Raw genomic sequence first — 12,505 nt, 5'->3', positions numbered from 1 at the left:
GATGCTCCAATGTTTGGACCACCAGATACTAGTATGAAGACCCGTGACAGTATCTCACCTAAAGCTTTGGTCCTGACGGCGCCAGAACACATTGGCACCACAGTCCACAGAGTCTGCTGGAAGGATGCTATGACTGCAGAACCACTGCCGATGTGCTGAAAGATGGAGGAAGGCGGTGATTTGTGTTTTCAACATTTAACAAACAAATCAGTAATAAACAATCAAGATCGTAAAAACTATCAACCTCAATTTTACTTTTAAATCTGCTCTAAATTTATGAAAAGTTTTCTTTAACTGAGAAAGCCAACAAGTAGGGTCTTATGCTTGTGTTTTCAATACTTACCAGGTATCTTTCTGAGGACACGCTGACGAGGATGAGATCATCTCCGACTCGGACTTTCTCACCCTCAGATCTTTGTTTGGAAGCGGGATGGATTGTCCACCAACATGACTCACCTGGCAACACAACAGGTAAGATATAAAACAAAACTATAGAATATTTCACACTTCCTCCTTGTTCACTCTATTAAAATATAGCCAGCTAAAGGTATCCTTACATCTAAACATTAAATTGTTCAGTTAAGTTGAAATAGGAAATTAATTTCATCACAAAAAAATATAATATTTGGAAATTGTTGAAATATATCTGAATTGATGATGCACTATGAGCTATGAATATATCACTTTTACTCTATTATTATATATATGCACTTTTATTTTCACAAAAAAAAATTTCTTCTCTCATGTTTAAAGTAAATGTAACACGTGTGTCTAACCATTTGCAGTTTCCTGCAAGCCGACATCAAAGGCCAGTTTGTCATTGGAGGAGCTGGTTGAAAGACAGGAGAGATACTGAAACCAGAAAAACACATTAAGTGTTACATTGCCTGGAACAATACACCGAATACTACAAGAATCGTGTGTGTGTGTGTGTGTGTGTGTGTGTGTGTGTGTGTGTGTGTGTGTGTGTGTGTGTGTGTGTGTGTGTGTCTGTCTGTGTGTTTTTGTGTGTCTGTGGTGTGTGTCTGTCTGTCTGTGTGTGTCTGTTTGTGTGTCTGTCTGTGTGTGTGTGTGTGTGTGTGTGTGTCTGTGGTGTGTGTCTGTCTGTCTGTGGTGTGTCTGTGGTGTGTGTGTGTGTGTGTGTGTGTGTGTGTGTGTGTGTGTGTGTGTGTGTGTGTGTGTGTGTGTGTGTGTGTGTGTGTGTGTGTCTGTCTGTCTGTGTGTGTGTCTGTCTGTCTGTGTGTGTGTCCCTGTACAGTGGATACTTATGGTTAACATGTGAGCAATATGGATCCATGGGACATACATTTCAATAAGAAAACAAAGATATCATCAACACTTTCATGCAGTTAGCACAGGTAATATTTGTATTTCCATGCTTAGACCACAATGGTTTACAAGGAATTTGTAAACTGTCAAAGTTTCCATGACAACAGTTTACAAGCACTATATATACTGACCATGTTTCCATGACAATGGTTTACAAGTACCATATATACTGACCATGTTTCCATGACAATGGTTTACAAGTACTATATATACTGACCATGGCTACAGGACAATGGTCTAACAGCACTATGTATACTGGCCATGTTCCCATGGCAACATGGCACTCTGTGTACAGACAATGTTCCATGGCAAGATGACAATGGTCTAAGAGCATTGTATACTGACCATGTTTCCATGGTTACATGACAATGATTTGAAAGCAATGTGAATACTGACCATGTTTCCATGGAGATGTCTGAGAAGAATTGCATGACCATACAATAATGTTCTGTGACCAGATTGGGCTGCCTGCAACAAAGCAAAGTCAATCGTTCTATAGTTGAAAAAACAATGGAAAAAAAATACTACTTTCTGCTGTGTCTGTAAATAAAACATTTTTTTTTTCTTGACCTTGGTTCAGATCCATCTATAATCGCTGAAGATGATGTCCAGTGACCAGTGGCCAGATTAAAATAAATTTAACCTCCAAAAAATGACTCTACTGACCAACAACCTTGACCCAACATTTCCAACAAACATATTTTGATTTACCATATTAAAAGCCCTACTCTCCCTGACCAACTTCTAGACCAATCTGCAAGTAATCTTTATGAGCGCCCATGTATAAGATGAAACGTTTACACGACAGTCCATATTTTCTGTGTGTATACTACCGGGTACTCATTGTATACAGAAACCAAAGAAATAGCAAAGAGACCTATCGAAAACGTTTTTGTTTCATCAACATTTGAACTAATGTGTTCACTACCACTCAATCTCTGAAAACAAATTTAACTTGTCTATGGTTTTCATAAACTCTCTTCATGTTCATTTAAAGCACCCTTAACTCTTACTATGGCAAAAACGGAATTAATGTTTTGTACATTGACTATGTCTATACATACTTGTCTACAAATGGAATTGTGTGGCAATCAACATAAGAAACTATCCAAATACTACATTTGATTGAAATCCAAAATGAGAAGACCAAAATGAAGTTAACATTCATACTAGAAACATGAATAGGATGGCACGATCGCCAACAGATGACAGATGCCTGAATGGAATAAACTCATGTCTACAAATAGTAGAGCAGGCCATGTAATAGTCATTAGGAAGCACCAGAAATCAGAATCTGTTACTAACATATCAATCAATACACTTATCAATCTTTGAGTACACTGTCAAAGACACAGTGCCTAGTGATGCATGACATACAGCTACCTAGACTTCCAGTAAGAAATGGGGTAGCAGACTTAATGGAATCAGTAGGCATGAGCAACGTCCCGATTTAAAGACTACAGTATCTTCTAGTTTCAAGCTCGTTGACCCTGAGGAACACAAGTATACACCATGTTATACAGGATGTCAGCACTGGATCAGGTGTCAACACCTCGAACATGCTGGCAACCAAGAAACACGAACCAATCAAATGTCAAGAGATTGAAATCTATTCAAAAGTGTGCGAAATTGTGTAAAACAGGAGATTAGCTTGTCACTGAGGTGACACTATTTCTTACTCAACAAAGGTTGGTTGGTTTGTTGTTTTACGCCGCACTCAGCAATATTCCAGCTATTTGGCGGCAGTCTGTAAAGAATCGAGTCTGGACCAGACAATCCAGTGATTGGTATCATGAGCATCGATCCACGCAACTGGGATGGATGACATGCTTTAACCAAGACAACGAGGCTGACAACCTGATCCCATTAGTCGTCTCTTACAACAAGCATAGTCACCATTTACGGCAAGCATGGGTTGCTGAAGACCTATTCTACCCCAGACTCACTGTGGAATCTTGGGATGTTGAGGTGACCATCTCTTGTAGAGCGCGGACCGAAAGGGCTTGTTCCAGCACAAACACAGACACAGAGATATCCGGAGGAACATCCTGAAGTAGAAGAGCAACAAACGATTACTTCACCTGATTCACATTCCTCTTGATCAGATTCTCGAGGACATAACCCCCGGGACAGTTTCCACTGTCAGTGTTTTCATCCCACGCACCCACACTCCACATTACTCTAACAGTCTGTGACCTTAGCCACATGTTCGAAGACAGTCTAGAAAAATATCTTCTGCCTAGTGACAATAGCTAATCATAATTCGCACTTTTAACACAAATCTACAGAAGACAAATTTGGCCCAGTAAGCATAAAAGATTTTGCACTACTGCAAAACCTAAAGCTAAAGTAAGTATTTGGCCCAAGGGCTAATTCTACTTTCAGAGTCTACATAATCACAAATATAACAAACAAAGGTTGGCATCATACACATCTAATTACTCTAATCACAAGAAAAAGAAAACAACTTCAGAACTAGAGACTTCATCTTTCATAAGATTCCTGCTGAAACCAATCTCCATGGAATCATGTATCATATGATATGTCCAATAATGTTTATTTGTTTGTTTGTTTGTTTAACACCTCACTCAGCAAAAAAGGTTAGGGATCATGAATATTTTTGGGTATTTTTTTGCAGTGGAGACTGAGCACACAATTTAAAAAACACATCCAAAAACTATTCACGATCCCTAACATTTTTTCCCCCAATATTTTTGAATATACACATATTATGAGAATCAGTTTTGTATATCACGTAAATATTAAAATATCCCTTGCAAACGTGGAGTGGTATAACTAGGCCACAAGTTGGCCTGTTCGAACTCATGCAGGTATGCAAGTGTAATGAACGTACAGTAAAATATGTTTATAATGAACACACTTACAACAAACTTACAGATGTTATGAACTTAACCCCAGATGCATGGCTATGTACCAAGGACATCAGGTGCAAATCTGGGATTTAAACACATAACCAGCAGATCCTGGCATGGTTAAGGGAAGCAACACTGGACATTAAGTTGTGCTAAAGGGGTCATTGTTGCATAGGGTACAAAAGAAATGTACCCTGGCGAAAATCAAAATACAGAAATTTACCCTAGCCAAAATCAAAATACAGAAATGTACCCTGGCCAAAATCAAAATACAGAAATGTACCCTGGCAAAAATCAAAATACAGAAATTTACCCTAGCCAAAATCAAAATACAGAAATTTACCCTAGCCAAAATCAAAATACAGAAATGTACCCTGGCGGAAATCAAGATACAGAAATGTACCCTGGCGGAAATCAAAATACAGAAATGTACCCTGGCCGAAATCAAAATACAGAAATGTACCCTAGCTGGCCACTGCATAGAATCCAATTCAACAGTGAGTGAAACTTGTTTCTGCAATACCAAACCATAGTCAAATCACATGGCTGTATGTGTTGAAGAATCATATTTTTTAATATAATCACAACGATTCAATCCTGCAGCAGGCAATACTGTATGTTAAAATGAAACCAAAACCAGCTCATACACCGTCATCCATCGCCAGTCACCAAAGTACCATGCAATGGTCTGCTAGGGTACACTTCTGTTTTACGATTTCAGCAAGGATTTATTTCCTTACACCGAAAGATACATGGGTTCATTTACAATAAGAGATACATGGGGTACATCTCTGTAGTACCCTACATGGCCTTGACCTCTTAACTTAGTATAGGGCACCTTAGTCTGCACGGCCACCCATTCAAAGTTGCTTGTTGCGCTCGCATCCCTTCCATTAAAATCAAAAGGCAAAACTGTGTAGGTATCTTCATGAAAAGACAAGCTGGACAATCAATACCTCCGTGATGACAGAGTCTGGTAAATTTGTCTGGGAGCCTTCCTACCATCAAATATTGATTGGTAATTCACATTAGGTCACATGGATAACATTTCAGCCAAAAGTTTTTCCCATACATTGGCAAAGGATGTTCCCTCTGTGTAACATTTCACATACATGCAAGGGCTTTCTCCTGATGTAACATCAATTATTCAAGCACACTTACAGACATGTATTTTTTTAAACTCCTCTAAAGTTGTACACATGCTCTGAAATAATCTTAGTGTCTTTGATGTTGGAATAAAAGAGCAGCTTTTATAATCTAAGAAAATCTTTGTAATCTTTTCAAAAATGGTACTTATTAGATCAAAAGTTATTGCTTAAAACCAATAAGCAGTATATTCGTTTGAAAAAATTGTTTTGAGCTGAAAGAAACTGAACAACATAGAATTCTTACTGCTTGCATTTCAAAATCCCAAATACTTCCATCAGAATGACAACACATGCTCCTATAGCAGCATGATAACAATTTCCACATCAAAGCAAACTAATTTCTCTCATGGCATGACCTTAAGATGGAGGTCACCTTGATTTCAACTACCCACAGAATAACAATACAAATGCTCATATGCATACAGAATGATTGTTAAATGCATCTTAACACAGTCTACAGGGGCTTTGAAGGAGCTGAGATGCAGAAACCAAATTATTCAGTTTTTCCCCTAGTTTCCCCATCGTCAACTACTTTTCACGTCTGGCTCAGTCAGTTGAGATGAAAATGGAGAAAAATATCATCCCTGAGAAAGTGCTTGAAGACAATACATAATTAAACAGATTCCCTGCAGAGCAGAGCTGTTTGTGCTCAGCACAAGTAGGTATGACTTTGTTTCTTTTGGAATGAAAATTAAATTTTAGAGATCTGGAATCAATTTTCCTGGGACTGGACCTGCTGTTTGCCTCCCCAGTTGAACACCCTTGTTGGGAGTTTCAAAATTCAAGAAACTACATGGGAAACCATTGCTTATTATTTTCATTTCATGCTTATTCATCTATACTGAGGGGCAGTCTTGTGGTTAAAGCGTTTGCTCGTCACGCCGAAGACCCAGGTTCGATTCCCGACATGGGTACAATGTGTGAAGCCCATTTCTGGTGTCCCCCTCCGTGATATTGCTTGAATATTGCTAAAAGCGGCGTGAAACCATACTCACTCACTCACTCATCTATACTGATGCAACAGAAATACTAACAAACTACAATGTACACCAACCTGCCAATACACATTTGACATTGGTGAAGAATTTAAGTTCATATTCAGTTCCTATATGGAAACATGTTTTGCTCATCATCACAGTCAGCTATATTCCAGCTCTATGACAGAGACCTGTAAACAACTGAGTTTGACCAGTGTACGATGACACACAAGCAACCAAGTTGCCAAACCAAACCACCTTATCCATTGAGCCACCTCCTGGGGGTAGGGGATGGGGGTGGATAACCTGGGCCCACATAGCCCACACATTTCTGGTATCTCCTTCCCTGATATTGCTGGAACATTGCTAAAATCGGCATAAAACCAAACTCACTCACTCACTCATCTGTGGACACTTATGGCAAGCATAGGTTAGTGAGGACCAATTTTAAACAAAACTGTTCATGGGTGAAATCTGTGTGTTGAAATACTGTGACATTACTGGTAAACAACATTGGCACGGGATTTTCAAGTATGGTTCAATAATACATGCAAGACTTTTATGTTTATATCAATTTGCGTACAATCTGTGTGATGATCCTACTTTCTTCTGTTTATATAGCATAAAGAATGCAAAGTTAACTTCATAGCAATACATGTGGCAATTGCAGTTTTTAAGAGTTATCTGCCCTTGCCATGTATGATTATGGTGGTTAAATGGGGCTTACCATCGCATATATAAGATTATTGCACTTATATAGCAGAGTGCATGCAGGTGAAGGTGGCTGCTTGTACTAGTCAGGTTTTATAGTGCTAGTGTAAGAGTGAATATTATCCTTCCCTATTTTGTTATCCCAGAGATGAAATTCTCTAGTGTCAGGATTATTCTCCCTAGTGAACTCATACCAGTGTGGCACTAAGGTAGGATACTATACTCTATAGTAAAACTTCCCCCCAGGATAATATTTAGGTAGGATACAATCTTTGCTTACACTAGCCCACTGAAACACCAAGCCGCAGTTTAACATGTATACCTCATTTAGCCACACAGTTTACAGACTCCGAACTGGCACATCCTTGTTTTAGCTCCTTAATGCTAGGTGCCAGGCAAGGTAACAACATGTACCATGACGCAGCCAGCGGATTGAACCACCGACATTCTACTCTCCAGACAGGCACTCTACCCACTAGGCCATGGAAGCAGTCTTACCATGAATTGAACTCCAGAAAGAGCTGTACCTGATTTGTCAGATGTAAAATGACTTCATGGAAATTAGAAGTAGAAGCGCTATAGATAGACTAATTTGCATGCACAGTGGACATAAAATAACTTAACACATTTTTAAGAAACACCATCACCCAACAATGCTTAAGTGAAATACACTACCCAAAGGAAATTCAAGAATACCTGATTCCTTCACATTGCTATGGTTCTTCTGTCATACCATGACAAAAGAGTGAGTGAGTGAGTATGGTTTTACGCCGCTTTTAGCAATATTCCAGCAATATCACGGCGGGGGACACCAGAAATGGGCTTCACACATTGTACCAATTGTCGGGAATCGAACCCGGGTCTTTGGCGTGATGAGCGAACGCTTTAACCACTAGGCTACCCAACCGCCACTCAAAAGAAGTTCAATGACACCTGATTATTTCATTATGGTTAACCTTTCATGCCATGAAAGATTAACTATAGCATTATGAAAGAATCAGGTGTTCTTTAACTTCTTTTGTGTATATATAACAAAATATAAATAATGTTAGTTGGATACAAGTACTGAAATGCAATCACATTAAAATCGTAAAACATCAAAATTTGAAAAAATGACAGATTTACAAATGCTGTATACACAATCACATAAAATATGACTAAAGGGGACCAAAATTGAATAATGTTGGATACACACAAGCAATATGTAAATATAATAACAACTGTATTTAACATTACAAAGACAAACACAGATATCAAGATTTTCAAAACTGAACAAAATGCACAGCCGGCATGGACACTAGACAACGCCATAATCACCGCTCACACTCATGCTTGCTACAAATAACTGGATTAATTATGGACCATAAATTGGCATCAGGTTTATTTACCTTCCCCTAATCTCCATGGAGATGTAGGAATAAACACTATGTATCGCATACACCATCACATAAAGATAAACAGCCATCACAAGGAAAACAAGCCGTCTCTTCTTATGAGAAGAGATGGTATGTCCTTATGATGTGCAGGGCGAACATGGATGGCAGTGTATGTTGATTCAGCCCAATGTCACCCTGAACTTAATGAATCTGGCCCATGGATGAAGCTTGTATATAATAGGCACGATTCGATTATTGTAAACTCCTATCAGTCTGTATACTTTCAGTAAGGTAAATCAGTATGTATTATCTCCGTCTCACTGGGTATTGATTGCTAAAAGAAAATTGTCCTCTTGAACATATCGGTGTACTTTACACTACTGACAAAATGCATGTAATTCTGTAAGGTATAAATGCTGATCACATTGTTGACAGTCAAAAATGGATAAGGTGTTATATTTTTAATGCTTGGTTTATCGGTCCAAAGATCCTAGAAATCAGCAAAAAAATATTTTCAGTTTAAAGCTTTTTTTATTACCACAAGCCTCATAATCACAACAATCGCAAGTGATACAAACTCAACGACTGCCATAAGTGTTTGTTCAAAGCAGGAGATATAGACCCGATAATATTCGTAGATTTGTCAGTACTCGAGTAGTGTATTCCCATGTAAATATAAGAAAAATAACATTCTGTCCCATTTCACACAAAATGTGAAATGAAATATAGAGAATTTGACATTATATTTTTTTCATTCTCCCAAAAACTTTTTATTAATCAAACAAATTAAAGAGTCCCATTTTATTTTTATTTTGACTATTATAATGCACATTAATTAACTAATAAACATGATTTTAAAAAAAGAAAGGCCTACAAAAAACTGGAGCAAGATTCTTGACATTTCCTTACCACTTGACATGTTATATTGAAATTTGAGATACCGAAAGTCATAGGAGCATTGCACTGAATGCCAATCGTATCTACTGATCAATTGCTGTATTTCATGTGGTTTATACAACAAATGGAGCTGATTTTCAAGACTCCATTAATTCAAACTTGAAATGTTAACATACATAGCATGATATTCCTATCCACTCTGTCAAACTGAACTTTAACCAATGTGTTCTTCTTTAACAGAAACCAAATACTTTGATGTTTTCTTAACCTTTTACATCCAGGACAATTAGGAAAATCCACTGGACATAACAAATCCTATTGACATGGAGCTCTGACTTCCACACACTGACCACTATGATGTTGCTACATATTGCCTCCATAACAATCTATTTAGTTGCTTCCAGTTAGATTTTCACTGCAAATAGCTGCAAAATTGCTGATGTGGCATTGTGGAAGCAGCAATTACTCACCCACTAGAAGACTATTTTAGGCCTATGTTGCATAGGTTTCAAGACTGCCGGAGAGTTCACTTCACAAGTATTGTTATGTTTATAATCATGTGCTTCTGTAGCTATTTGGACAAGAAAACAGAATTGTGTGCCACTATTATCAATACGGTGAAGCAATTGTTTGTATAATAGGACCATCGATTGATCTGGACATTCCAAACGATTTATCGATTTCCAAAATATCTAATTGACAAAAGCATTAAGTCTGCAGTAATATTTGCAGAATCAACTTTGTGATGAGCACATCAAGCAGTCAAGCTGACCTATCAAGCATCATTGCATGTATACTACTCAAAAGAAGTTAAGGAACACATTTTGTTCATATGACAAGTTAATCTGTCATGGCATCCGATTTTTTCATATGACTACAGTTAATCTGTCATGGCATCCGAATTTTTCATATGACTACAGTTAATCTGTCACGGCATGAGACCCGCTTTTTTCATATGACTACAGTTAATCTGTCATGGCATGGCAGTGAGTAACTAGTCCTTAGCACAAATTGGGTGTTCTTTAACCTCTTTTGAGTAGTATACATCAATTAGCATCTCATTATCATATTATTCTTTTTCATTGAGTGTAACCCTATATTTATTAGCAAAACTTGTTTTAGTGGTACATATACTTTTGTTTTGTGTTTTTCCTAGAAAGTGCTCCACTGACCACTCCATTACTTCCTGTGGATCATGTCATATTTTCTTGAGCTAAGCAATTATTTACAATGGATTATAATCAATTAAATGATCAATTTGAGAGCTCAAGTTATTGATATGAATGTTCCGGATGATAGTCAGCCATTATGTTATTCCCAGTTGCCACCCTCTTGGTCCCATGTATTCAAGCCTGCTGTGGAGTGAGTGAGTGAGTTGGGTTTAACACCAATTTTAAAAGTATTCCAGTTATATCACAGCGTGTCAGCTTAACGTGAGAGGAAAGCCTTAAGTGATGCAGGTCTCAGACGTTCACCACTTCAGTGAAACCCACGAGCATGGGTATGGTGCTGACAAACCTAGAAACATAATCCCGGCGAACCAAGGGATGAAACTCTGCACAGCTTACCACGGCGCTTTAGACAACTGGGCCACCCGTGCCCCCCCTACAGTGGAAGCCGTGTGTTCTTAATGGACTGCACAGTTATTTCAGTGCATTTAAATTCTTAAATACCACAATCTGCAAATTTTCAGCTATACTCCAGCAGCCTCCAAATAAGTTTGAACCAGACAAACCAGTGACTGATAACATGAGCCAACATCCATGCCAATATGGTACATTACCTGTGAAGATCCAGGTAAGAATAGGCCTTCAGCAACCCATGCTTGACGTAAAAGGCGACTTTGCTTGTCATAAAGGGGCAACTAACGGGATTTGGTGGTTAGGTTGATGTATGTCATAGTATCCCAATTGCGTCGATCAATGCTCACAATCACAATCACTGGTATGTCTGGCCAAGACTTGATTATCTTACAGACCGCCATGATATAGGTGGAATATTGCTGAGTGCACTGTCAAACAACACAAAAAACAACCAACATTCACATTTAAGTTGGCTCGCGTGGCATGAGTGGCAAGCATGAGGACCTGGGAAGCAGGCATTTCTGACCTGAGTTTCTCTTCCAGACATTGACTGCTAAGATATGACTTGGACTAGGAAGTTCAAGGGCTGGCCAGTCAAAACACAGTATTTACTTTTGACTCTATTAGTATTATCTGACCCTACATTATACCTGCTTTCAATTAGCAGTAATGAAAATGTATCGCAAAAATAACCATACGGAAGTGAAATAACACCCCGGTATTTCCATTCTTAAAAAAAAACAAGAAGAATTGTCATCGGTCACTCTGTTTCACTGGGGTAGTTTTACCAATCTTTGTTAACTCAGCACTGCTCATAGCCCTATAGGAGAGGTCGGGTAGCCTAGTGGTTAAAGTGTTCGCTCGTCACGCCAAAGACCCGAGTTCGATTCCTGACATGGGCACAATGTGTGAAGCCCATTTCTGGTGTCCCCCGCCGTGATATTGCTGGAATATATGGCGTAAAACCATACTCACTCATAGTCCTATACAATGGAATCGTAATACGCCAAAGTGATCCAACTCAGACACATTATTGAGAGCATGGCAACCGCAACACACAGACGTTCTTAGTATACTTAATACTTTTTCAATATAATAACAGGGGGCATGGGTGGCCCAGTCGTCTAAGGTGCCACGATTCGCTGTGCAGAGTTGCGTCCCTTGGGCACGCTAGAAACCTATGATTGTGGGTTCGAATCCCGGTTTGCCCCAATTATGTTTCCAGGTTTGTCAGCACCATACTCATGCTCGTGGGTTTCACCGAAGTGGTAAACGTCTGAGACCTGCATCACTTCATGCTTTCCTCCCACATTAAGCTGACACGCCATGATATAATTGTAATACTGTTAAAAGCGGCGTCAAACCCAACTCACTCACGCAATATAATAACATAGAATGTACTACTCAAAAAAAGTTAAAGAACACAAGATTCTTTCATATTACTATGCCATGACAGATTGACTATAGTAATATGAAAGAATTGGGTGTTCTTGAACTCCTTATGATAACCCCTGAAAAACCTGACCAGCAACATGTAGTAAAGTCAGGTATTTTCTGGCCATCCCCACAGCTATATCCCTACACAGAACATGCCTTGTGTTCAGATAGCAT

At 38.7% G+C, this 12,505-nt stretch overlaps 1 protein-coding gene across 21 annotated transcripts in view; it reads right to left on the bottom strand.

The window, feature by feature from the left end:
- The window catches only part of LOC124137024 (ryanodine receptor-like), a 206,631-nt gene that overhangs the window by 124,167 nt on the left and 69,959 nt on the right, over positions 1–12,505 (bottom strand). For all 21 annotated transcript variants that reach the window (XM_048403848.1, XM_048403855.1, XM_048403847.1 and 18 more), the window contains 5 exons: positions 3,276–3,377; positions 1,726–1,797; positions 777–852; positions 344–456; positions 59–155 (listed from right to left, as the gene is read on the bottom strand). In XM_048403848.1, coding sequence (XP_048259805.1) covers positions 59–155; positions 344–456; positions 777–852; positions 1,726–1,797; positions 3,276–3,377 — 460 coding nt within the window. The remainder of the gene's footprint in view (positions 1–58; positions 156–343; positions 457–776; positions 853–1,725; positions 1,798–3,275; positions 3,378–12,505) is intronic.

Source organism: Haliotis rufescens, unplaced genomic scaffold (assembly GCF_023055435.1).
Source record: "Haliotis rufescens isolate VD_foot unplaced genomic scaffold, xgHalRufe1.0.p SCAF_3, whole genome shotgun sequence".
NCBI classification, from domain to species: domain Eukaryota; kingdom Metazoa; phylum Mollusca; class Gastropoda; order Lepetellida; family Haliotidae; genus Haliotis; species Haliotis rufescens.
Note: the sequence above shows the minus strand (reverse complement) of the source record. Positions and strands in the feature narration are given on the sequence as shown.